The 26,924-nt window shown below is 41.9% G+C and overlaps 3 protein-coding genes across 4 annotated transcripts; 2 read left to right on the plus strand and 1 right to left on the minus strand.

Annotated features, from left to right (window-relative positions):
- Positions 1-21: 21 nt before the first annotated feature.
- Positions 22-3,407, plus strand: GLRX5 (glutaredoxin 5). The gene is made up of 2 exons (XM_081010965.1): positions 22-358; positions 2,978-3,407. The coding sequence occupies exons 1-2, from the start codon at positions 37-39 to the stop codon at positions 3,154-3,156; spliced, it is 501 nt and encodes a 166-aa protein (XP_080867091.1). The 5' UTR covers positions 22-36; the 3' UTR covers positions 3,157-3,407.
- A 1,088-nt stretch (positions 3,408-4,495) lies between these two features.
- On the minus strand, positions 4,496-7,607 carry LOC308479520 (uncharacterized protein; the record flags this gene model as incomplete). The annotated part of the gene is made up of 3 exons (XM_081010229.1): positions 4,496-6,031; positions 6,558-7,474; positions 7,557-7,607. 3 exons carry the CDS (start codon positions 7,605-7,607, stop codon positions 5,683-5,685), a joined length of 1,317 nt encoding a protein of 438 aa, XP_080866355.1. The 3' UTR covers positions 4,496-5,682.
- PIGA (phosphatidylinositol glycan anchor biosynthesis class A) lies at positions 7,273-26,591 on the plus strand. Of its 2 annotated transcripts, XM_081010960.1 has the most exons (7): positions 7,273-7,412; positions 15,339-16,119; positions 17,938-18,070; positions 20,178-20,310; positions 23,899-24,105; positions 24,884-25,143; positions 25,759-26,591. In XM_081010960.1, the coding sequence occupies exons 2-6, from the start codon at positions 15,402-15,404 to the stop codon at positions 25,139-25,141; spliced, it is 1,449 nt and encodes a 482-aa protein (XP_080867086.1). In that variant the 5' UTR covers positions 7,273-7,412; positions 15,339-15,401; the 3' UTR covers positions 25,142-25,143; positions 25,759-26,591. The 2 variants fall into 2 exon arrangements, with proteins under 2 accessions (XP_080867086.1, XP_080867085.1); XM_081010959.1 differs by having other exon boundaries at positions 24,884-26,591.
- Positions 26,592-26,924: the final 333 nt, after the last annotated feature.

Raw genomic sequence — 26,924 nt, forward strand, 5'->3', positions numbered from 1 at the left:
AGGTCGCCTGAGGGAGCCTCCGGCGAGCCCGCAGCCATGAGCGGGTCCTTCTGCCGGCTGCCCGCAGCCCTGCGGCGGTGGCGCGGCGCGCGGCCCACGACACTCTTGGCGCGGCCGCTGAGCCAGGCCGGCCCCGGAGGCGGCGGAGCGGAGGGCGGCGAGGACGTCGCTTCGGCCGCCGGGTCGAAGGAGGCGGTGGGGCGCCTGGTGCGCGCTCACCCGGTGGTGGTGTTCATGAAGGGCAGCCCCGCGCAGCCCCAGTGCGGCTTCAGCAACGCGGTGGTGCAGATCCTGCGCCTGCACGGCGTCAGCGACTATCGCGCCTACGACGTCCTGCAGGACCCCGGCCTGCGCCAAGGTAGGCGGGCTCGGCGGAGGGGCCTCTGCGCCCGCGACACCCCGCGAGGCGGCCTGCGCTGCCCCTCTTGAGAGGAAGGCGGGCTGAGGCGGGCTTGCGGGGCGGCCGGGAAACCTCGTTGCTGCTGCTGCCCGCCTGCATTTGCCAAGGCCTGAGCAGTGGGTCCCCTCCCCCGCCCCTCTTTCCTTAGAAGGGCCTGCTGTGGTTCCACGGAGTCTTCCTCATTAAGTTTCTGTGCCGTGGCCTGGCGGGTGGGAAGCGTGGCTGCGGGTTACGACTGCGGCCCGGCGTGGGGTCCAGTTCTCGCTCCCCGCCACCCCTCGCCCAGTCTTTCCCAAGGAGAAGAACGGGGAAAGTGGGTGCTGCTGGGTGCCACTGCCTGCAGGCGCCCTGAGCCTCTTTCGGCAGAGGAGCACAACCCTCCCCTCTCCCCTTCAATCTGATGTTTCCCGAAAGGCTGTGTAAAGTGTTGCGTGTACACACGGACCCATCCAGGCTGCCGTAGCCTCCAGCGCTTCTCTCCACCGGCCTTTCCTGCTCTCGAGTAATGTGAGGGGAAGCGGTTGCTCTTTGGTCCTGCCTTCCCCGCAACTTGGGAGCTGGATGGAGATGTCCGTGCAAGTGCTCGGATGATCCTTGTAGGATCGCCAGTCTCTTTTTGCAACTCAGGAGGGCCCTGCGACCAAATTGAGATTTCCAGTTTGGGGTTTGCATAAGTTGTTCTTAATATTTTATTATTTATTAAATTTATATACTGCCCTTCATCCGAAGATCTCAGGGTGGTTCAGAAGATAAAAATACAGGATAAAAGCACAAAATAAATACTTAAAAACAAAGCAAAACAATAACACCCCCTCCCACAAACACATTTAAAAGGCTGTAGAATATAAATCACCCAAAGGCCTGGTTGAAGAGGAACGTTTTTGCCTGGCTTCTAAAGAGTTATGAGATTGTATCATTTTTCAGAGCACTTCTAGAATATACACAAGAGCTTGCACCACTCCCTCAACTCCAAATGTCTGTCGGGAATAGATAAATAATTTGGACAGAGATAAAGAATTTGTATTTGCCAAACAGAGCAAATAGGTGTTGAAAAGCAGTAAAATATCCTTTTTTTTAAATATGCAAATACATTTAAGGTTAGGTCCAAGAAGTGCTATATCTTTGTTCAAAAGTTTCTGTTTCATGCATTAGGAAAGTCTTCATGTAGTTTCTGTGAATCTGTTGGCCAGGGATCAGGGCTAGAATTTGAATATTGAATGAGTTGCAAGACGAAAAGTTTTAACGGAGGAAACAAGAGCCAATGCAGTGTTTTGAGTGTTAGCCTAGGACCTGGGAGACCAGGTTTCACATTTCTACTCAATCATGAAGGTGACCTTGTGTGAATCAGGCTTGGCTGAACCTTCCTCACAGGTTGGTTGTGAAAATAAAATGTGGAGGTGAATGATGTGCTTTACCTTGAGCTCCTTGAAAGGAAATGTGGGATATAAATGTAATAGTAAAGATAAGAATGCAGTGCTGTTTCAACATGCTAAGTAGCCATGGAATATAGAGAGACAATTGAAAAATGGGGCAGTGAGAGCAGAATCTTTTGCTTTGGGGGAAAGTGGCTGGATAGAATCTGGAACCAGGGTCTCTACGTTTTGGAGGAAGGATAAACTGCAACATGTGTTTTGCAGGCAGTGATTGATTTATACACGCCTAATTAATATGCAGCAGAAAAGAGGGTGGACTGGGGGGCAGAGTGGGCTGATGCACACTCCACTGATGTGCGCAGGGGTCAGGAACATAACCCACACACAAAATGGTTGTTGCCTCTATTGTAATATTTTTTTAAAAATCTAGATAGCAATTTTTTTAAATTGTGGGAATTAATCAAACTGAACTGATGATTCCTCAGGCCAGTGTTTCTCAAATGTTATGAGATTATCCTGGATCCTCCGTACCCTAACACCAATCTTGGAAACTTGCTGTGTGTACAGGGGGTTATGTGTGCAGGGGGCTGGACTAGATGACCCTTAGGATCCCTTCCAACTCTATGATTCTATCTGTTTACAGCACCACACTAGTTTTCTGTAAGTAGCTAAAGTACAGTACTGGATTTGATTGTGGGGAAACCCCATTTCAAATTGCAATGGACAAGCTTAATCTATGGGGTTGTTGGAATGAAATGCTGCTCTGTTCCCCATATAGCTTAAACAATATACTACTGCTTTCCACTTGCCGGGCTCCAAAATGCCCTTGTATAGTTTTGTGTTTCTCCTTGGTACTTCTGTCTCTAATCTGAAATAATTGGCTCTGCAGCATTTTTTTAAATTTGAATGAACTGATTCTATTCCATAATTCCATGCTTGGAAACCTCAGGTCTTTAATTAGTCAGTTTTGTCAGCTTAAATTGTGTTTTACACAGTAGCAAAAGGACAGGTCCCCTGCCCCAAGTCGAGGAGGAGAAGAGAGAAGGTGATACAGACTTAAAGCCAATAAGATTTGCTAAAAGGCTATGGGTTGTGTGCTTCCTTTCTTTTCTCCAGTATAGTCTTAACTGCCTTGCCAGTTCAAAAACACTGTTACAAGTTGTCTAATGTATTTGGTTTAATTTGTCTTTCTGTTTTGATTCAGGAATCAAAAACTATTCCAACTGGCCTACTATTCCCCAGGTCTTCCTGAATGGCGAATTTGTAGGGGGCTGTGATATACTACTTCAGATGCATCAAAGCGGGGACCTAGTGGAGGAGCTTAAGAAATTAGGAATTCGCTCTGCACTTCTGGATTCAGATAACAACCACGGAAAAAAATAAGCAAGTGACTGCTATGACTTTGACAAAGACAACTTTTGACAATTTGGTACCAGAAAAGCCTTATGCAATTTAGCTCAGAAAGGCAACTTTTTGAACTAACAATGAGGTTTTATCATTAAGCATTATGTTACCCACTCTACTGTACAATAGACTGATATGTGGCTATTCTGTCTTGAATTTTTTTTAAGCATAGCTCTGTAAATCAAATGTTTTACAATCAAAGTAAATAAGTAGTTCACTTCTATTTTTAATGATTTTGTGTTCATTTTGCTTGAGTCACCAAAAAGTGGAACTTCTTTTTCTGGGGTGTTTCCATACTAGCTGTTTATACTCCAGAACTGTTACTCTTATTTACTCACTTTACAGTATCATTAAGTTTTTGCTGTGCTTTCACTGTGGTTATTTCATATTTCCCCATGCTGCATAAAGTCTGACTTTAAAAGAAGAAAGAACAATGCTAGTTCCACAGGTGCAGATGGCCTAGCACTTCTCTTCCATTTTGAGATGTGTAGTGGCAATTTTTAAATTGGTGCTAATGCACTGTGGTGAAATTTAACAGATTAAAAATAAACAATAAGGAAAGTAAAAGACAAGCATTTAAGAATGGTGTGCGGCAATAAGTAACTATTTCCTGAAGCACCTGATGAGAGAGAAGGAAACAATTTGAAGAAGTAATCAAATAAATTTAAAGTGACTGCTTTGGGATTTACATCAGGCATAGGTTGAATTAGGCAAGTTCAAGGTCATTTGTTACCTGACTACTCTTCTTTCACCAGCAGAAACTTACAAAGATTTATCCCAACACATATGCCCCTGAATCCCAACAATGCTAACAACAGGAATAAACTCCATTTAAACTCAGTGGGATTTCCTTCTGAGTAAATATTTGAAAGAAGGTCATTGCTGCTACTGTTTGTTTCTTCTCCCGTTGCTAGGGTTGTTGAATAAAAAGCAGGGTTGTTTTTAAAAGTTCCTTAAAGGGCATCTAAGTAATAAGACAGTTGCTCTTTAAAAAGCACTATAATGCATTGAAACTGCTTTAAAAAATCCCATTGAGGAATTATTAATGAACAGTTGCCTGGATGTGAATTGTACTCTTCTGCACTGGTGTGAGTGTGAACATAGCTTAGTGGAGTGTTTATGTGGAAAAGGCACAATATTCCCTGCAGTGTGGAAAATCTATTGCAAGTCTGCTCATAACTAACACTATGTAAAGCAGTGATTGGGTAGGTCTAGGAACTGTGCATCTGGAAGCATCCTTGGATCATCTTCATAATTTGCAAATTGTGTTCTAGGCATAGTGTGAGTTTCCTTTGCTTCTCAGTGAAAAATGAAGGAAGTGTAGAGTTTAGGAACCTAATCAGCCTATATTTAGGGACACATATTAAGAGTGCAGTAAATTCTTAGCTTGAAAACAAATACCACAGTAGTCATGATTACTGTTTCCAAAGTCAATAAATGGGTTTGGGGGGAAAGCCAGAAGTTTGGATTAAAAGCCAGGAAGTAACTTCTACCTCTGCCCAAAAGACTGCCTCAATTAATATAAAGTCTATAATCAGTGCTTTAATATATATAAACTTAATTTTGTGGCTCCAAATGCAAAATGTGCAGTTTTGGTATCACTTACATAGTTTATTGCTAGTGTCCATTTTTATATAAGTGCACAAACCCCTTGGGATACAGCCTTGGAACCAATAATTGGGTGTTTAACATTCTGAAATATTTTGTAAAGTTATGCATGGACATGTGTTTTTTCAAATCTGCAGTGATTTGTGCTTCACTGAAATATATTTTCTATCCAGTTGAATGAGGAAATAAATCTGTTTCATGTTGGACTGAAAAATGTAGACAGCATAATATTTGTTGATTTTTTAAAAAAACAAACACTCCATATATCAAACTCCCTTAATGCTTCTGTTTCTAGGCACAAAAATATATTCATTGAAAGCTTACACATTGTTTTGTGCAGCTACAGTAGTAGTAAAATAAGGGCCCTCACTATTTTTAAATAGGCGAGCAGTTTGTACCATTGGATACAAGTAAATAATCTGAGATATTTGTCTATTATTGATCTGTGATTATTTCAAGTTTCCTTTTGAGGTAAAGGGCCTAGAACATGAATTTTAAAATCCTGTCTCTTCACTGATTTCTTGATATTTTTTAAAGCCAGCAGTATGATGGAAAGCTCTGAAAACATATAAGGAACAGTTTTAACAGCACAATCCTAACCATGTCTTCTCAGAATTTAATAGGACTTATCAACAATATTAAGGAGCATGAAGGCTGGAGGGCATTGAGAAAGTGACATGTTGGAGTCATGTCACTTCTACTTCTCTGTGTACTTTTCATTCTCTCCCCACCCATTGCAGACATGTGACTCCCAGAAGCTTGTCTGTGAGGAAAAGTGTTCCCTCATTCCTGATATGTAGGAACACATACTCCAGCACTGACAGAGATGTAGACGATAATAAAGTGAATGGAAATATGTTAGACAAAGTTGGCTTTGCTAACCCAAGGCACCCAAGACTAAAAATGATGCTGTCTAGTCTGCACTTGTGCAACATCACCCATAAGTTCGGTTTCAAGTCCAATATGATGGGAGAGCTTATGCTTTGCATTCACGTTCCCCAGGGTGCCGCCCAGCACCTTGAGAATGTGCTTCCAGTTGGAGCATGCCACCTTGGACACGTAGCAGTACAGGAAGCAGTGCTTGTCATTCACCAGGAGGTGCTTGAGTGCCATCCGTTGCTGCCGAGAGCTCCCACATGCGAGGTGCATCTGCTTGACCGCACGCAGAACGGATGGTCTGGTTGCAGATGTCACGCAGAACCTGCACAGCCATGTCCTCCACCCTGGCGCTGCCACCACGCCTAGCCTGTGTAATAATAAAATTTAAGGTCATATAGATCAACACAGGAAGACTGACCTGAAACCATTTTGACTCCCAAGCTGACCAAATGTTTTTTCTGCAAGGAGGGAGGCGGTCAGGGAGCCCTCCCATTGTCTCAGGAATTGAGTAATCACCATTTCAAAGGGTGACAGACTACCAGGAAAGGCAATCAGATAAGGCATTATCAGATAACCTGGCAGACAGGAAAAACAACATTCAAATTTCTGTTGTGGACCACCTTTTCTGTGATGTAGGTATGTTTGTGGGGGATGGTCTTGGGTTACACTCCTTCTGTGATGTATGTATGGAGGGGTGGTCTTGAGTTCCAGGGCAGGGAATTTAAAGATCAATAAAGATCAGGCTCACTAGATGCGTTGCTTCTCAATATTCTCTGGTTGGCCTCTGTTATTTTCTCCTACCAATAGGGAACCCATGTAAGGACTCTATACGGGCTCTTGGATACCCCATAGGGGAAAAAGGGCAGATTTTGTTTACCACACCTGGAACTCACCTCAGAAAGGGTGCAGCAGTGGGGGTTCCACCTCTGCCAGAATGCCCTTCTAGATCATCAGGAGCAGGACGCTTGACACCAGGATCACACTGAACATCAGCATGGAAGGCACAAGCAGGCATGCGCCGCTGGTGCCACCCAGCAAGCGGGCCTGGGAGACGCCCCCACGGGGTGAAAGAGCACGGAGACTCGGCTTGCTGCGCGGCCTCAGGCTGGAGGGGCACGCGGGTGCTGGTGCCACTTGATGGTGAGCCTGCCAGCCTCAGCCCTGCCAGCAGCCGCCTGCTTGGCTCTGGCCATCTGCCTGCAGAGGGCGCTTGGGCTGCGGGGCGGCTGGGCAGGACCTGCCCCCTGCTGCTCTCAGCAAGCAGGGCAGGCGTCAGGGCTGATGGGAGTTGTAGTCCAAGGCCCCTCTGAGGCCCCGCAGGAGGGGCGAGGGCGGGAGGTTGGGAAGCGGCCACGTGAAGGCAGGCAGGCAGGCAGGCAGACAAACGGCGGCCTGCTCGGAGGCGTCTCCTCGAGGCCCTCCTAGGGAGGCGGAGCGGGAGGGAGGGAGGCGCCGGAGGAGACGTCAACGCGCAGTCCAGCGTCGCTTCCTCGAGAAATCGCCGCGAGCGCCCGCATTGGCTTTCGTTGCACCACGTGCTCTGGGCGCTGCCCTTCCATTGGACGCTTTCTCTCGTGCTCCGAAGGCGGCGTGTGGGCAAAGCGGTGCGTGGGTCTCGGCGCCTGCTGTTGCTCCGAAAAGGGCAAGAGCCGCCTCCCGCCGCGAGGGTCCCCGAGGAGCGGCGGCCGAAGGAGCAGCCGGGCGCCGGGAGAAGCGCCGCTCCAGTCCCTCGCTCGCGCGGGCGCCAGGTGAGCCTCAGGCCCCGCGGGGCCTCCGCCGCCGAGAGGCCTCCCCCCCCCCCCCCGCGCCCCTTCTCCCACGAGGGGACTCGAGGCGCCGCTCTTGCCCGTCAGCCTCTCAGGAGTGGGCCGCCTCCCTCCCCGGGGCTTTGCCTGCTGTTGGTCGCCTGGAAGCCTCCTTGGGTCGCCTTGGGCAGGTGTCATAAGGAATAGTCATCCCATGAGGCCCCGTTTCTCTGAAATGCTCCCGCTCCGGTGCCTGCGGGGATCCGAAGAGCCTCGTGCCCTTGGAGCATCCCTGTGCTGAGCTTGGCTTTCCTGGTGCTGTAGTCCAAAGTCTTGCAGAAATGCAGCTCCCAGGGGCAGCACCAGTGTTAGTGAGGTTACAGGGAGCCAGGCAGAGAGCCGCCTCAGTAGTGGCGCCCGCCCTGTGGAGCAGCCTCCCCTCAGATGTCGAGGAAATAAACAGCTACCTGACTTTTAGAAGACATCTGAAGGCAGCCCTGTATAGCGAAGTTGTAAATGGTTGAAGTTTTTAATATTCTATTGAGTTCTGCCCAGAGTAGCTGGGGAAACCCGGCACGATGGGCGGGATATAAATGAATAATAATAATAATTCAGAAAAGCTAGGAGAAATGGCACCCTCAACCTAGGTTTCAGTCACCACAACAATACATACAGGCACTTTTTTTTAGACAATTACTAAACCAAATGAGGATAAGATGGGGGATTTAGCTAAAGATGGAATAAATGCTGTGCACAAAAGACAAGTTATTTTGAAAGAAAGAATCAATCAAGTCTCCTTCACTGGAGGTTTTAAAACAGAGGTCGGATGGCTGTTCGTTATGGATGCTTTAGTTGGGATTCCTGCATTGCAGGGGGTTGGTCTAGATCAGGGGTTGTTCCATCAAGCACTGGTGGGTGGTAAGGAAATTTTACCATCAAGAAAGATGCATTAGTGGGCGGTAGGTATAAAAAGGTTGACTATGCATGGCCTAGATGACTTGGGGTCATTTCCAACTCTACAATTTTATGATTCTAAGTTGCAAAGCAGTTTCATTCCAGCAAAAGTAAAAACCAAACCTCTTTTACGCAATTAGAGCAGGTAGCTTACTGAAACCTTTATCTTCATAAATTTGTAAAAAAAAACTTTGCATAGAGAATTTATGTGGTCCTTTTTGTGGTACTTGGAGGGTACAGGTCGTACAGTGAACAAGCACAGTGGGACTTAAGTTTATTTATTTATTTTTAAATAATATTTATTCCAAATTTAAAATCACAGAAAAAAAGAAAAGCCATACAGAGTACAAAGAAATCTTTGACCATAACAGAGCAAAAAATAAACAAGTAAAAAGAACAATAAGATAGAATAAAAAAGAAAACTTAACAAAAAATATAAAAATGTATTAAGTTAAAAATAAAACAAAAGCAGGTTAAACCTTTACATATCCTTTTCCCTTTACTTATTTCCATTGACCTCCTCTCACCTCCCAATTTTGTATTCTAGTTCAAATTGTATTTCCAGCAAATCCCTCTAATCTTATTTTCATTTACGTATTTTAAAATTAAAGTAATATAATTAAACCTCCTCTATTTCATCAAATTCATCAACTCATCTTTGCTTATTCCATTATATCGTATCTACCGAAACGACCTAATATTCTTTTTCCAACCTCCTTCTAACATTCTTTTATATTGCAATACTTTTGAAGATATATTTTGAATTTTTTCCAATCTTCTTCCATCGACCCTTCTCCCTGGTCTCAAATTCTGCCGGTCATCTCAGCCAGCTCCATGTAGTCCATCACTTTCATCTGCCATTCTTCTCGGGTGGGCAATTCTTGTGTCTTCCAGTACTTCCCGATGAGTATTCTTGCTGCTGTTGTAGCATACATAAAAAAAGTTCTATCCTCCCTTCGCACCAATTGGCCGACCATGCCCAGAAGAAAGGCCTCTGGTTTCTTCAGAAAGGTATATTTAAATACCTTTTTCAGTTCATTATATATCATTTCCCAGAAAGCCTTAATCCTTGGGCATGTCCACCAAAGGTGAAAAAATGTACCCTCCGTCTCTTTACATTTCCAACATTTACTGTCTGGCAAATGATAGATTTTTGCTAGCTTGACTGGGGTTAAGTACCACCTGTAAATCATTTTCATTATATTTTCTCTTAAGGCATTACAAGCCGTAAATTTCATACCTGTGGTCCATAACTGTTCCCAGTCAGCAAACATAATATTATGTCCAAAATCTTGTGCCCACTTAATCATAACAGATTTAACCGTTTCATCCTGTGTATTCCATTTCAACAGCAAGTTATACATTCTTGATAAATTCTTAGTTTTAGGATCTAACAGTTCTGTTTCCAATTTTGATTTTTCCTCCTGGAAACCAATCTTTTTATCTAAATTATAAGCCTCCCTTATTTGATAGTAATGAAGCCAGTCTCGAACTTTAGTTTTTAATTTGTCAAAACTCTGCAGCTTTAGTTTATCTCCATCTTGTTCTAAAATTTCACAATATTTTGGCCAATTTGTCTCCATATTAGTTTTTTTCAGAGCCTTAGCCTCCATTGGTGACAGCCACCTTGGTGTTTTACTTTCCAACAAATCCTTATATCTCACCCAGACATTAAACAATGCTTTCCTGACAATATGGTTCTTAAAGGCCTTATGTGCTTTAACCTTGTCATACCATAAATATGCATGCCATCCAAAGACATTGTCAAAACCTTCTAAGTCCAAAATGTCCGTGTTTTCAAGAAGCAGCCAATCTTTCAGCCAGCAAAATGTGGCTGATTCATAATAAAGTTTAAGGTCTGGCAGGGCAAATCCACCTCTTTCTTTAGCATCAGTTAAAATCTTAAATTTTATTCTTGGCTTCTTGCCCTGCCAGACAAATCTCGAAATATCTCTCTGCCATTTCTTGAAACAGTCCATCTTGTCCAAAATCTGCAATGTTTGAAACAAAAACAACATCCTAGGCAATACATTCATCTTTATCGCAGCAATTCGGCCCAACAATGATAACTTCAATTTTGACCATATTTCCAAATCCTTCTTCACTTCTATCCAACATTTTTCATAATTATCTTTAAATAAATTCACATTTTTAGCAGTCATGTGAACCCCTAGATATTTCACTTTCTTGACCAATGTTAATCCTGACTCCTTCTGAAACCTCTCTTTCTCAATCTCTGTAAGATTTTTCTCTAACACCTTAGTTTTCACCTTATTCAATTTAAATCCTGCTACTTGACCAAATTCTTGGATTAATTGCAATACTCTTTTTGTGCTGGATTCTGGCTCCTGTAGTGTCAAAACCAAATCATCAGCAAAAGCTTTCAGTTTATACTGTTTAGCTCCGAGTTGTATACCTTTAACCAATTGGTCTTTCCTGATCATATTAAGCAGGACCTCCAGGACCGATATAAAAAGCAATGGGGAGATTGGGCAACCCTGTCTTGTTCCTTTCTCAATCTTAAACTCTTCTGTAACTACATTATTTACGATCAACTTAGCTTTTTGTTCCAAATAAATTGCACCTATACCGTTTTCAAAACTTTGGCCTACCCCCATTCCCTGTAAATTTTTCTTCATAAAACTCCAAGAAATATTATCAAAGGCTTTCTCCGCATCCACAAATATTAGAACTGCTTTAGTATTAATATTAACTTGTAGTTTTTCTAAAATGTTAATAATATTCCTCGTATTATCTGACAAATGCCTCCCCGGGAGAAAGCCCGCTTGGTCCTTATGGATTTCTTTCACCAATATGTTTTTTAATCTTTTAGCCATAATTTCTGCAAAAATTTTGTAATCCACATTAAGTAGGGATATGGGACGGTAGTTCTTAAGCTGTGTCTTTTCCGCTTCTGTTTTCGGTATAAGTGTAATATAAGCTTCTTTCCACGACTCGGGTGCCTTCCCCCCCCCCTAATATTTCATTGCAAACTTCTTTCAAAGGCTGCATTAACCATTCTTTCAAAGATTTATAATACTTTGCAGTCAGACCATCTGGCCCTGGAGATTTGCCCAATTTCATGTCCTGAATGGCTCCTTCCACCTCTTGATCAGATATTGTAGAGTTTAGCATCGATTTACTCTCTTGAGAGATTTTTTGTAATCCATTTGTTCTCAAAAACCGATCAATGTCTATTTCTTTCTGAGTCTCCTGCGTGTATAACTGTTTAAAGTACTTCTGAAAACACATTCTAATATCCACATTGTTCTGTATACTCTTTCCTTCTACTACCAAGTTCGTAATAGTATTAAGCTTTTGTCTTTTTTTCATTTGCCATGCCAACAATTTCCCACACTTATTCGCTGATTCAAATGTCCTTTGTCTCATCTGTTTGATCTTCCATTCTATTTCCTGATTCGTCAGTTTCATATATTGTACTTGATGTAACTTTATCTCTTTTAAAATCTCCTGTGAATTCGGTTTTGCCCTCAGTCTCTTTTCTCCATCCTTTATTTTCTCCAAGATTTTTCCCCTCTTCTCATTTTGAACTCTTTTCCTAATTGCATTTTGTTGTATCAAGAACCCTCTCATCACTGCTTTGCTTGCATCCCAAATCACTCTTTTCTCGGTCGTAGTGTTCATGTTTATCTCAAAGTAGTCTCTCAAGTTTTTCTGGGCCTTTTTGATGATTTCCTCATTCCTAAGCAAGGAGTCATTCATCCTCCATCTAAAAGCTCCAATTGGCGTTAATGCCATTTCCATCTTTACTGGGTTGTGATCAGAGCAGGTTTTAGGACAAATTACCGCTTTTTTTATCTTCGGGGCCAGTCCCCTAGTTATCCAAATTTGGTCTATTCTTGTCCATGTCATTTTAGCTTCAGAGAAGAAGGTTCCTTCTCTTTCCAAGGGGTTCTTTATTCTCCAAATATCTACAAGGTCCATATTATCAGTCATTTCAAAAAATGTCTTTGGTAGTCTGCCATCTTTCGTCACCGTTTGTCTTTGGGCTTTATCCATGTTTGTGGACACTACTCCATTCATATCTCCCATCAAAATTATATTGTAATCCAGATAGTCCAATAGGATTTCATGCAATTTTTAAAAAAATTCTGATTTTCCCTCATTTGGCGCATAAATACCTAATGTCAAAAACTTCTGACCGTGAAGCTGAATTTCAATTGCAATAAATCTTCCTTGGTCGTCTTTAAATAAAAATTTTGGTGACAGGCTTTCCTTTGCATAGAGTACTACTCCTCTTTTTTTCACATTGTCTGATGAGATAAATTCTTCTCCTAGTCTTTTATTGATCAAAATTTTCCGATGTAGCCTTGTCACATGCGTTTCTTGTAAACAAATCAAATCCAAATGTTCTTTTTTTAGTATATGAAATACTCTCCCCCGTTTTTCCCGGGAGTTCAAACCATTAATGTTCCAGCTTAATACTTGCAGTGTCATATTGTACTTACTCTCCTTCTCCCCCAGCAGCTCCCAAAAGTTTGTCTATATCTGTCGGTGGCGTTGATTTCCCTTTTTTTTGTAGACTCTTATCCAGTACGGCAGGCTCTTTTCCCAGTCCTTTCTGTAGATCTTCTTCGTATGTACTCAGGAACTTATTTTTTTCCTCCACTGATCTTATCTTTATCTTTCTTCCTTTGAAACTAAAAGATAGGCCTTGAGGGAATTCCCACCTGAAAAGGATCTTACTTTTTCTCAACAGGGCCACCAAGTCTCCAAAGTCTTGTCTTAAATCCAAAAGATGTTTCGGTATGTCTTTAAAAATTTCCACTTTTGATTGCAGAATTGTCAAAGGTTTCTCGTAATGCAAACCCAGAATTTTGTCCCTCTCTTCTTTAGATCGGAGGGTAATCAAGCAATCCCTTATTTTAATCTTTTTTCCTCCTTTTCCCAATCTAAAGGCCCTCACAATCTTGAAATCTTCTTGTTTCAAATCCGATTTCCAAAATTCTGCAAATTCTTGTGTCAGAAAATCTATCAAGGTGCCCGTCTCCAGCTCAGGAATAGCTCTAATTCTTAGATTGGTCTGTTTCTCTCTCAGTTCAATCATAGACAGCGTCAACTTGTGATCTGCAATTTCCTTCTGTAGGCCAGGTACCTTCTCAGTTTCCAGCTGCTCTACTTTAAATTCCACAGCGGCAGTTTTTTCCTGTGTCGACTTCGACTCCTGCAATAGTCTCTGAATGGATTCTGTGTTGCTGTTCACCTTTCCCCCCAAGTTATCTAATGTTTCTGTATTTAAGTCAATTTTTTTATTTGCAGTATCAACTTTCTTATTCGTTTCTTCAACCTTTTTATTCGTCTCATCAACCTTTGTACTAAGTTGTAATAAAGTTTCATTAATCCTGGCCAGAGCGCTGGCTAGAACTTCTTCTGCCATTCCACTGGACATAGCTTGTGTTGCTGTCGTAGGCAAGCCAGCAGATGATTGCCTTCGATGCCCCCAAGCTTTCCCAGACCTCAAAACTGACGCGTCTAATTTCTCTCTGCCATCTGCCATAACAATGTGAGAACCAAGGACACTCTCAGATGTGCTGTTCCTGTTTACCAGTGGAAAATTCCTTTGTTGCAATTTCAAAAAGTCCCCCTAGGTGGACACTGTTACAACAGTCCAGAGCAATCACTTTCCCTTTTAAAGTAGCAAAGAAACCCAACAAACTGTATTCAGAGGAAAAAACACAGTTCCAAATAAGTTGCCTTCCAGTTATTTTTCCCAACGAAACTGGCCACAATGTATCCACCTTACTATCAGCAGATCTCTTTTGACAGCTTTTGACAGCTAAGACGTCTCACTGGCAGATTGTTCCCCTTTTCTTTAAACAACTTTGCACCGTCCAAAAGCAAACCCCTTCCTTACCTACTTTCAGAAGGGTAGATTCAGAAAGAATTCTCAGGTCGGAAAACAGCTCTTTTCAAGTTAAATTTCAACGTTTTAGCTCAAAGTCTCTATGCTTTACACTATCTACAAGACGGGAAGCGGACTTCCTGTATATACCTCCCGCCGCGGTAGCCAATTCAGTCCTTATTTTCGTTCCAATTCACAGTCTTTTTTCCTTTTAAGAATTAAATCCAATTCGCAATCTTTTAAGTCCAATTCCACCTACTCACGGGTAGTCCTTTAATCCGAATATTCCAGGAAAGAAATCAGCGCTCTCTAGCAACGGCAACACGGCTTCGCTCCGCGAAAGCAGCAGTCAACTCACAGCACCGCGCCTCTCCCCCGTTCCGCTCCGAAGCCTCCAAAAAAAAAAAAGGCTTCCTCGCGAGTTGGGGGGGCGCTGAAGGGTGCCCACCGAGTCTCCACGTTTGCAGGCTTCACCGCCTGCGATTTCTGGGGGTCCCCGCTCCGCCGCAGCGCTCAGGACCCGATTTTCGCGGAGCCGATTCCCTCCGTAACAAAGGGAATCCTCCGTTCGCTAATGGCGCTGACCGGAAGTCTCCCCACAGTGGGACTTAAGTTTAGGCATGTATGGGACAGTAACACCCATCCCTCGCAAGAGAAAAACAATCCATTTAACTGTGAAAGAGCTTTGTACAACAATGAAAGGGTTTTCTCTTCCTCAGCACATCAAAAGGAGCAAGTGGAAAGGGTACACTTCAGTTAGTGACACTGCTCTCACCCAGCCACAGGAGATTTCGGTTGCAAACCACGTGACTGGAAATCTCAACGGTCGCAAGGGGGGCACTCACTCCTGAGTTGCAAAAAGCAACTGACGACTGGTTAATTTTGAACGCTGGGCGGGACGCAGATAAATTGCATGATAATGGCTTCCCCCAAAGTCACTGCAATCCTGAACACACTTACTAGGGACAAGAATAAATGCTATTGAACAGAATGTGGTTTATTTCTGACAGAAGCATGCATAGTATTGTGCTGTACAATGAAGACCTCTGTAAGTGGTGAGGTTTTTTTTTAGCCTTGATGTGTAATGTGTATTTTTTTCTTTGCTCTTTTAGGAAATGGATGGAGCCTTTTCTTCATGTTGAATGTCTACTTTTCAGACTGATTGCTAAACTACTATGGCAGGTCAAAGAGGAAATCACATGCAGTTCCTATCCCCCTTGTCTTCTTCCACGGTGAACTGTCATAAATCTCCATCATGTTCAAGTAAAATTCATAGTATTTGCATGGTGTCCGACTTTTTTTATCCAAACATGGGAGGAGTGGAAAGCCACATCTACCAATTGTCACAGTGCCTAATTGAAAGAGGACACAAAGTTATCATTGTCACTCATGCTTATGAAGACCGTAAAGGCATTCGTTACCTCACCAATGGACTGAAAGTCTATTATTTGCCATTAAGAGTTATGTACAACCAGTCTACTGCAACAACTCTCTTCCATAGCCTGCCTCTGCTCAGGTATATATTTGTACGTGAAAGAGTCACCATTGTCCATGCCCATAGTTCATTTTCTGCTATGGCTCATGATGCCCTGTTCCATGCCAAGACAATGCAACTACGGACAGTTTTTACAGACCATTCCCTTTTTGGATTTGCTGATGTTAGTTCGGTGCTTACAAACAAACTCTTGACTGTATCGCTATGTGATACAAACCACATAATATGTGTTTCTTACACTAGCAAGGAAAATACTGTGCTGAGAGCAGCACTGAATCCTGAAATAGTTTCTGTCATTCCCAATGCCGTTGATCCTACTGACTTCACTCCAGATGTATCTAGAAGGAACAAAAGCACAATAACTGTTGTTGTTGTCAGCAGGCTTGTATATAGAAAAGGTAATGAGATCCAAAATATACGTGGCACTTAATGTGGCTTCTTTCTAATGCTATAGAGTTGATCAGAAATTGCCTTTCTGTTTGTATCTACCTTTTAAATTTACGTAAGTTTTGCTGCATGATATTATGGCTGGTTTTATTATTATTTTATTATTTACTAAATTTGTCAGTTGTTTTATCTTACCCAGGGAAGCCCAAAGTGACTTACAGCCAAACAAAAAGACAATAAATCCCACACAGATGCATTGAAACAAAGAGAATAGAGAAATACATTAAAAGCATCCCACCCACTTCTAAAAGGTCACAGATAGTTAAAGGCCAAAGACCTGGTTATAGAGGAAAGTTTCTGCCTGGCACCTAAATATTTTAAGACCTGGCAAGTATAAAATCCTGTTTAGATCTGTGGCAGACCGCATGCAGTTGCATGTGGATTCACATGCTGCTTGGCAGGAACTGCGTGGGGCTGCCAGTTTTAACAAGTGAAACTACAGGTGAGACTGCTGTGATATCATAGGATCATGATGACCTGAGCAAGGGCTATTGTTGTTGCAGGTAGAGGGCCTAGAAGAACGGTCATAATGCATACAGTTTGTTCTGTTCCTCCAAACATGCAAATACATAAAATAAAAAGGAATGTTGTGAGATATAGGGGTGCCTAAACCAAAAACCTAGGATAGACAACAAATTCAGAGCAAAGAGCAAAAAAGGCATTGGCCCATTAACTCTTTCTAGCAGACATTTTTATCTTCAGCACTGGCACCAATGGTTTTTTTTCTGGGATGCTCAGGGATACGCTGTACCGGCACCATTTTTTTTTTTTTTAGAAGAAAAATACTGACTGGCACAATGTTTTGCCTTTAAAAAATTTGCTGTTGTGTAAGTGTCACACTAAGATTGGGGAGCCAGTGCTGAAGTTCTTGCTCTGCCGTGAAGCTCAGCATGACCCTGAGTCACGTCATCTCTCAGCCTGTACTGTTTCACGGGGCTTTTCGTAGTATAAAATGAGGCAAGGGAAAGCCATGCACAGCTCCTTGGAGGAAAGGCAGGATATGACTGCAATTAATTTAGGGGGAATGATTGTGAAAGTGCAGTGTGCTACCTTCCATTCACCAGTACAAGGCATGTTGGTAATCCACCTACACAATATCTAGTGCATTTTCCTTTTGGACTGTTGCCTCTGGGCTAGTAGTTTAGATACTAGTAGAGAATCCATCCCTGCTACCTTTTCTCTGTTAGTGGGCTTTATTCCCTGCTGTTCCTGACAGTAGCCATGCAACCTCACGGCTTCCAGTCTTGTGTTACATGGGAGTAAGTTCTTCTGAACCCAGGAGGACTTACTTTTGAGGAAACAGGTTTTCTAGTGCAACTGCTAGAAGAAAGTAATTGTTCAAGACACTATCTTCTCTTTCTCTTAAGTTTTGTTCTGCCCTATATATTCTCCATTAATCCTCCCTGCTTCTGTGGGTAGGACATATGATTGTTGTCTACTTCCCAAAAAGCAGCTTTTGCACAAAGCTTTGCTTGTAGTGTAGCAGATTTCTAAAATCAGGTACCACTGAGATCTCGCAGCAGTAATGAAATTTTTATGGAGTAAGATAGAGTTGAAGTAAATTTGTAAGCTTCAGAAATAAACTCTAAATCTGGTCACAGTAAAAAATCAAGGAATCCAGTACAGTACACTATAGTTTTTTATTTGCAATTTTATTAACACAGTTTTTTTGTCATTTTCTTTTGATGCTGACGTATGATGGAATGCTTTGTCAGGTAGATAAGTAACAAATCTGAAATACCAACTGCCTCTAAATATTATGTCTTCAGGTATAGATTTGCTTAGTGGTATAATTCCTGAACTTTGTCAGAAGTATCCAGATTTACATTTCTTAGTTGGAGGAGAAGGACCAAAAAGAATTGTATTAGAAGAGGTACGGGAAAGATACCAGCTGCATGACAGGTACTTGCCTTGCTCTTGTTTTAATACTGTTGTGGTGACTGAAGGGTCAAAGGAAGAATTGGGTGAGCATTGGGAGGAAGGTTGCAAGGGGGAGGTGCATATGGCTAATGAAATTTGCATATAATTTCCACCATCCTGCCAGATACTGAGCAGCACTTGGTAGCGTGCTGTGATTTTTCTGGAACATTCTTGTTTTGGAAGAGTGCTCTCAATTCTGGCATATTATAAACTTACAAAATTCGTTTAGGTGAGTCACTCTTTTCCATGTATGCAGCTCAGTGCACATGGGGGTGGGGGATGGCACAGCAGTCTGATAATCCGCTGTGGATAATCCCCCCAAATATGTAAATTTGTAATCTGGAAGGTGCTTGATGGTCAATCAGTATTCAGTTCTTCAAAATCTTTTCAAGATTGCTTTCTTGCTCAGTTTAAATAAGATGTCCAGTTACTTTCTTAAGATACTTGTATTTCTTCTATTCCTTGTTGGTCCACATTGAGCTTCTTCACTGAACTAGCCACTATAGCCCCAAAGTCTTGTTCCTAGTCATTCACCACCAGTCCAGATTACATTAGCATATACAGTCAAACTTCGGCTCCCAAACACCCCCATTTTGGAACATTTCAGCTCTCAAAAGCCAAAAACCCAGAAGTAAAAGTTCGGGTTTTTGAATGTTTTTCGGAAGCCGAACACCCAACACGGCTTCTGCTTGAGTGCAAGAGGGTCTTGCAGCCAATCAGAAGCCATGCCTCAGTTGTCGAACATTTTGGAAACCAAACGGGCTTCCAGAATGGATTACGTTTGACAACCGAGGTTTGACTGTATGTGAAGTTTGGATTTTTTTTTTATTTTTTTTTTGCCATTTTACTGTCCATTCACCCAGTTTGGAGAAATCCTTCTGGAGCTCTTCACAGTCCCTTTTTGTTTTGTTCAGCTTGAACAACTTGGTATCATTAGCAAATTTGGCTACCTCCCTGCTCATTCCTAGCCCTTGATCATTTTATGAGCAAGTTAAAAAGCAAATGTCATAACACTGATCCTTGGTGAACTCCCATTTTCTACATCACTCTTTTGAAAGAACTGTCCTTTTAATTCTACAGTCTGCTTCCTGTTTCTTAACGAAATACTGATCTGCAAGAGGACTTCTCCTCTTACCCCGTGAGCCTTTGGTGAGGGACTTTATCAAAAGTCAGCTCTTTACTTGGCACAAAAGTCTTAATGTTGGGGAAGAGTGTTCCTGAGTCCCTGGGGAAGAGTGTTCCATAAGCATAATTGCTCCTTTAGGAGGAAAGGCAGGGTACAAATTTAATAAAATAAAAAATTAAATGAATAAAACGGCAGCTAGTTGCCCATCTCTTTAGGCGAGTGAAAGTGGAAAAGGAAAAATGTATATATGGTCAAACCTCTGTTCCTGAACAGCTTCATTTTGGAATGTTTCAGCTCCCAAACCATTTCCGCTCCCGAATGGTTTTTGAGCGTTTTCGATGCGGCTTCCGCTGAATGCAGAAAACTCTTGGAACCAATCGGAAGCTGCGCCTTAGTTTTCGAACATTTTGGAAGCCGAACGAGCTTCTGGAATAGATTATGTTCGACAACCGAGGTTTGACTGTATTGGCAAAGAGCAATCCTCTAAGTAACCTGGCTCCAATATGTTTAGGGCTTTAAAAATTAATGCCAGGACTTAAAATCAGGCCCAGAAATGACATGGAAACTAGTGCAGATAACTGCATTGCTCTGTTTTGGGCCTGCTAAACTGTCTGCACCATTTTAAAAGTCAGCCTCACAGTACATGACAGTAATCCATTTTGGAGGTTATCATAATGGATACCCATCACAAAGTTTTCTCTATGTGGTGTCATTAAATGTTGGCTGAATTATGCCCGTTATGGATTGTATCTGAATGTGTGAACCAATGCCATTTAAAAGCATTGTGGAGTTTGTTTTGATATGCAGTCCAGCCCATCAGTGTCAGTAGTGTAAATAGCTAAGAAAGTTCATAAGCCACAAAATTAGTGATATTGACAAGTGCTTACTGTGATCATACACATGGTTATGAAGACTTTTGCAAATATTACCTTTAAAAAACTTGTTTTCTCTAATTGCATGCAGAGTCCGTCTCCTGGGAGCTTTAGAACATCAGGATGTTAGAAATGTCTTGGTTCAGGGACACATTTTTCTCAACACTTCTCTCACCGAAGCATTTTGCATGGCAATTGTGGAAGCTGCCAGTTGTGGTTTACAGGTAAAAACAGTTTCCTTGTTTAGAGAGACTAGTGGGACATTTTCTTAATAACATAATATACAACTACGCATTAACAAGCAGACTTTTGAATAACATATCTGACAGAAGTGTCTACACTTATAACTACAAGTTCTTTGGAAATGAAGAATCAGTTTGCATGAGACTTACAACTTGATTGTCAGTTCTCTGTATTCATTATGTAGAATTTTAACATAACTGGCTTGCATATTTCAGGAATGCAAGGTGTGTTTGAACCTTGATTATTTGTCTTATTCTCATCTTTGATTCAGAAAGCAGCATTTGGACAACTGAAGACTCAATCATTATCCTTAAAAAAATTCATTGACAGCTTTAAACATTAGATTGCCACATTGTGTATCTAGTGAAGGAGAGATTATTCTACAGTTTAGCAATATAGGAGAAAGAAAAACAATATAAAATGAAAATGTTGAGGTAAAAGATTGAATTAAATCAAATTTTATTTTGGTTCATTTGGAAGAAGATCACTCACTGTTTGGATTAAATTAAAAAAATCATTTTGAGTCTCTGAATGTTCTCAAGTAATTACAGACTTCCATGTTTTCTGACGTGGCTGCTAGATTAAGCTAGGCAGAAAAGAGTGCAAGTCGCAAGCACTGCTGAAACTGAACAGGAGGAATTATAGATTCCTAACTGGCTCTTTTTATTCTAGTAATGTTTGGCTGGCATAGACCAAGGAATGGGTGAGGAGCAATCCAGCTCATCTATTCATTGGTTCTGCCTGCTGCAAGTTGTTGAGATGGTGCTTCTACAGAAAGGGAAGGAGTTTGGTTTCTCCTCCTTGCATCTCTCTGAAGCGGCAGGGAGGCTGGAGTCTGAGGTCTCTGGACTCTTTGGTATCCTTCAGCCCTGCAGAACTTTGGGAGAAGCCCTCTCTCTGTTTCTCCGGGGTGTGACTGCTCACAGCTCCAGTGGGATGATGAACCCTGAAAGGTGCATTTCCACCTTTGTCATATAGATCTCAATTTATGATCCACCAGCTATGTATTGTGTCCTGCCAGGTGATTGATAAACCGCCCCTTCTGGCTATTGCAGGAAGACATAAAAAATGTAGCCTCTAGGAACTGCTATGCATATCTGTTGTGCTGCTCAGTTTTGAGGATTCTGCTGTGCTGGCCTTTTCTACTCTATTTAATATTTTCACGTATGTTCATATAAAATTGGCTTAAGAGGTCATAAAGTACACTGATTACTTCATTTGATTAATTCAACTTCATTTGCTTGATTTATTTACATCCAACCTTTACACACACACACACAGAGTGCTTTTTTTCTGGGGGTATGCAGGGGTACGCATACACCTAAACATTTTGTGAATTTTGTACTTTTGTCCATTTGTTTTTCCCAATTTGAACTATAGAATGGTGATTTTCTTGAGTCAAAAGTCCTGACAGTAAGAGCTGTTTGACAGTGGAATTTGCTGCCAAGGAGTGTGGTGGAGTCTCCTTCTTTGGAGGTCTTTAAGCAGAGGCTTGACAACCATATGTCAGGAGTGCTCTGATGGTGTTTCCTGCTTGGCAGGGGGTTGGACTCGATGGCCCTTGTGGTCTCTTCCAACTCTATGATTCTATGATTCTATGAAAATGAGAGTACCCCTAAACATTTTTAAAGAAAAAAGCACTCTGTGTGTGTGTGTATACTTTTCAGCATACACTACAATTAAAAAACAGCTAATCCAAATAATTAAAAAGAAAAGAAGAAAAGAAGAAGCATAAAGGGGGGGGGATAGAAAGCCATCTTTCAGAGGTGCAGCTTAGCTCTTGTCCCCCACAGAAGGTGGGGGACCCTCCCAGCTCCCACTTGGGAGATCTTCCCTGCCTCTCACGCATCCATCCAACACCTTTTGTGCATACCTTCATTAATCCAGAGTAGAGAAAGCAGGAAATAAAGGTAATAAAAAATAAAAAGAAAGAGAGAAAAAAGAGAAATAAAGATGACTTTCATCTCTTTAATAGAGAATTGCATTCCTTTCTTATGCTAAAGAAATTATTTTCACTTTTGTAGTGCTTCACAAAAAGGACAGAGCATTAAAAGTAATATAAAATAAAGATTATTAAGCACCCTTATCCGTTTATAATCTTTCTTAATCACAAATAATTAAGATATTTTTTATTTTATTTTTCTGGCTGTTAGGTAATGTCTCATCTTACGCCAGCAGTCCATTTGTGTTCTAGGTGAAAATTAAGTGGTGGATAGATTCACGTCCGTCGTAATTCATCCCAGTCTCAGAAGTAATTAAAAGAAGGGAGCTTTAGCTGACCTGATGTCCCAAGGACTAACCTTCAGGGCTATTATGCAGGCACAATGGTGATTCCTTGTTCCCAACACGTTCCCTCCATCCAAAAACTTCATCTAGTCCAACCCTTTGCAATGTAGGAATCTTAGCTAAAGCATCCATAACACATGGCCATCCAACCTCTGCTTAAAAACCTCCCAGGAAGGAGAGTCTATCACCTCCTGAGGGAGACCATCCCATTGTTGAACAGCCCTTACTGTCAGCACTGTTTAGTTGAAATCTCCTTTCCTGTAACTTGGAGCCATTGGGAAAACAAGCTTGCTCCATCTTCCATGTGACGGCCTTTGAGATATTTGATGATGGCTATCATATCCCCTCTCAGTCTCCTCTTTTCCAAGCTAAACATGCCCAATTCCCTCAACCATTCCTCATAAGTCTTGGTTTCCAGACCCTTGGTCATCTTGGTTGCCCTCCTCTGCACATGTTTCAGCTTGTCGACATCCTTCAATTGTGGCACCCAGAATTGGATAATGTATTCCAAGGCAGACGAAGGCAGAGTAGAGTGGGATTACGACTTCCCTTGATCAGGACGTTATACATCTGTTGATGCTGCTGCATCACACGGTTGACTTCCATTAAGCTTGTGGTCCTTTAATCTCCCTATCTTCAAAGGTAGAGAGTAATAACAAAGGTTTATGTTTTGCCTATTGTTAATCACAGCATAATTATCTTGTTGTAGTGTCAGCAGTCAATGACTAGCCAGCCAGCTTTTCTCCTGGAAGTCCCACATCCAGTCTATCCTCAAAAAGACTGAAGGAAGCTGATAGCAAAAATAAAAATATGGATTTATAATGTCAAAACGCCACCTTCAATCTAATACAAAAGAGCAAAATTAAAACAGCTTGTCTAATGGATTTGTAAGATATTAGTACTGGTGGAGGGTGTTTGGGCAAGAAGTGACCTGTTTTGACAAAGGGGCGGGGGGTCAAAGGAGAGAGAAATGGCGCTGAATGAAAGTGTCTCCTTTCTTGAGGAGTTTCCACAGTCATGAGTCTCTCTGTGTAATTTTGGGCCATTCATATACTCTTCATCTGATTTACCTCACAGTGTTGCTATAAGGATAAAAGTTGAGATAGAAGCTGAGAAGGCCATTTATGCCACCTAGATGGAAGGGCAAGACAACACATTTATTTATACATTTACAGCTGATCATTTGGAGGTGAAACATTCATTACTGTGTTGTATTATTGATATAGTATTTTTGAAACCTAAATTGCCTGATAAGTATAATATAAATTTTCCTGCTATTTTAGGTGGTGAGTACAAGGGTTGGTGGGATTCCTGAGGTGCTGCCAGATAATTTTATAATCTTATGTGAACCTTCCGTGAAATCTCTCTGTAATGGTTTGGAAAAGGCAATTCGTCAACTGAAGTCAGGATCGCTTCTGTCTTCAGAAATAATACACAACAACGTTAAAACTTTCTATACTTGGAAGGATGTTGCAAAGAGAACTGAAAAAGTAGGTACACTTCCATATTCTGAGACCCATTATATTTTCCTGGTCTTTGTTTTAGTGTGTGTGTGGGGGGAACCTGTGGCCCTCCAGGTGTTGCAATGCCCATCAGCCCCCAAAAGCGTGCTCAGTGGTCAGGGATGGTGGCAATAGCAGCCCAGCAGCATCTGAAGGGTCAAAGGTTCAGCAGGGAGGCTTGAGTATTTTTCAGAGTGGAGGGTGAGCAGCTGTACAAATATGTTGTTTTTATGTCATACTTTGTTGTGATATTACGTAACAGAAATAAGTTCTCAAATTCCTTGTGCTGGTAGCATAATTTGCAAGCTTCATTAAAATTGCCTTCACTTGGGCCCTTGCATAACATCTCCTAGTTGTTTCACTATTTAGCTTGTTGGTGTGGAAATCCTTCTAACTAACAGTCTTTACTAGATACTCCTAACTTATTTCCACCAGAAACCTTCACATACATTGTACTCTGTACTGGAGCAACCCTAGTCAGATGAGTAAATTCTCCACCTCCCCTAGATGCAATGTTATTGAGAATCAAGAGCCTCCCTTTGCAAAACAGTCTGTGGACCTGCTGCTGAGAGAGAGCTGCTACCTATGGACCTCTTTCTGAGATCTCTCCTAAGCCCCACAAGTGCTTGTGCATGTGCAGAAGTACACCCTGTATTGGACTTAGAATATAATCAGCCTTATAAGCAGATGTCTTGCCTATTAGATGATGCAATCTAAACATTGCAGACAACCCTCATGTATTCCCCCCCCCCCCTTTCTTTCTTAGGTGTATGACAGAGTGGCAGGTGAAACTGTATTACCAATGGGCAAACGACTTGACAGACTAATCTCTCACTGTGGCCCAGTGACCGGCTGCATTTTTGCTCTTTTTGCTGTGCTCAGCTTTCTTTTCCTGATCCTCTTGAGGTGGCTGACACCAGATTACCTTATTGATGTTGCAATAAATGCTACAGGAGAAAACGGGGCATGGACTCGACAGTATTTCCCCAATAAAAACAAAAAAGAGAAGACTTCGTTCTGTTAAAGGTGCTAACAAACAGGACTGCATTCTCCTATGGTCCAGCATTGTCTGTTAGATTTACATTTGCCAAGCAATGTTTTTATAAATTACTGGACAATTTTTCTTGATCTTTGGAAAGAAGATGTTCTACCTCAGATTAGGATAGTCTAAAATGGCTTAGGATAGTTATGCTTGCCAAGACCTGCCACAATAGCTGATCACATTTCTTTCAACCTGAATGATTTTGTCTAAATATGGAGAATCTCATTGTGGCAATTACTGAAAGAAAGACTTGGGTGAATAGGTGGAATTTTACTGCTTTCCCTATTTTTAATATCCTTACCTTCCCCCAAGCCTTAAAGATGAACCTTCTGTTCCAGCGCAAACCAAGTGGAGATCAAAATTGTAACTCTAGATGTCAGGTGTGCTTTTTAAGGGTCAGACACCAATGTGAGACACAGGTCCCATAGAGAAGATTGGACTGAATCTTTCTTTAGGTTTCTTGGGCACTAATGAACAGTATGAAAATAAGCATATTTTAATTTTTTGCATGCTTTCCTGAATATACATTTTAAAATGTGTTCTTTGGAAGAAGTTGCTTCTTGCTGGTGTTACAATTTACTTTTTATGGTTTTGTTCAGACACATCTGGAAACTGCTTTCATGCTGCACGGATAAGCCCAAGAGAGCCTCCCTATCTCCAGGGTGCAACAAGGAGAAGGTTGGAAGTTTCTGCTTTTATGTAAAAAAAGCAACAACAACCCAAAACCTATGGTTCCCCTTTATGGATAAACCTGGGGGATTGTTATTCTGAGTTATTCAAACCATAGTTTGTTGAAATAAACCAGGATCAACCATGGTTTCAGATCCTGGTTTGTTAACTAGTGCAATTCTATCCAGCTCTGAGAAATCCAAATGGTTTACTCCCAAATCCGTTTGCATAGGATTATAAAATATGGCAGAAATAAACCCTTGTTCCCTAAATTCATTAATTACAGGGAACTGTGGTTTGCTTTAAAGTAGAATTGGAACCTTCCAATTTCTTCATCATGCACCTGGCTTCCCAGTTTATCTGAACTGTCCCTATGTTTTGGCTATTTTGTTATTTTTAACATCCCATTACAATATTGATATGACAATCAACACTGTTCTCTGTGCTTTGGGGTCTTGGTGTTTAATTTGTCTCACTGTGGCTCCTAGCTGTCTCCTACTTTAAGGGTAGCAGGCAGACACCACTGGAAGAAGTCCCCACAGGGACTGAATATGAGTAAAATGCAAATCAGGTTAGAACCTAGTTGCTTAGTATTTTTAAGGGTGGCTCTTTTTCTTGGTTGTGAAAGTATGAATGCAAAATTAAGAGATCATGTATGAATAATGATTACTGCATGTGCTGGATATGTGCTTCTGGAGGGGGGGACTGTATGGATGTTGTAAGGTACAAGTGCTGAGGTTTTTAATTAATTAATTAATTAATTAATTAATTTTAAGATCCTATTTATTGTCCATGCGTCTTTTCTGCCACCTTCTTCAGCTTAAAGCTACGTTCCTGTGCAACCTTATTGGGGAATAAAAGGTAAAAGACCCCTGGACGGTTAAGTCCAGTCAAAGGTGACTATGGGGTACGACACACATCTCGCTTTCAGGCTGAGGGAGCTGGCGTTTGTCCACAGACAGCTTTCCAGGTCATGTGGCCAGCAGGACTAAACTGCTAGGTTGGTGCAACGGAACACCGTGATGGAAGCCAGAGTGCATGGAAATGCCGCAGCGGTACCTATTTATCTACTTGCACTGGTATGCTTTTGAACTGC

Source organism: Podarcis pityusensis (genome assembly GCF_964106645.2).
Source record: "Podarcis pityusensis genome assembly, chromosome: 6".
NCBI classification, from domain to species: domain Eukaryota; kingdom Metazoa; phylum Chordata; class Lepidosauria; order Squamata; family Lacertidae; genus Podarcis; species Podarcis pityusensis.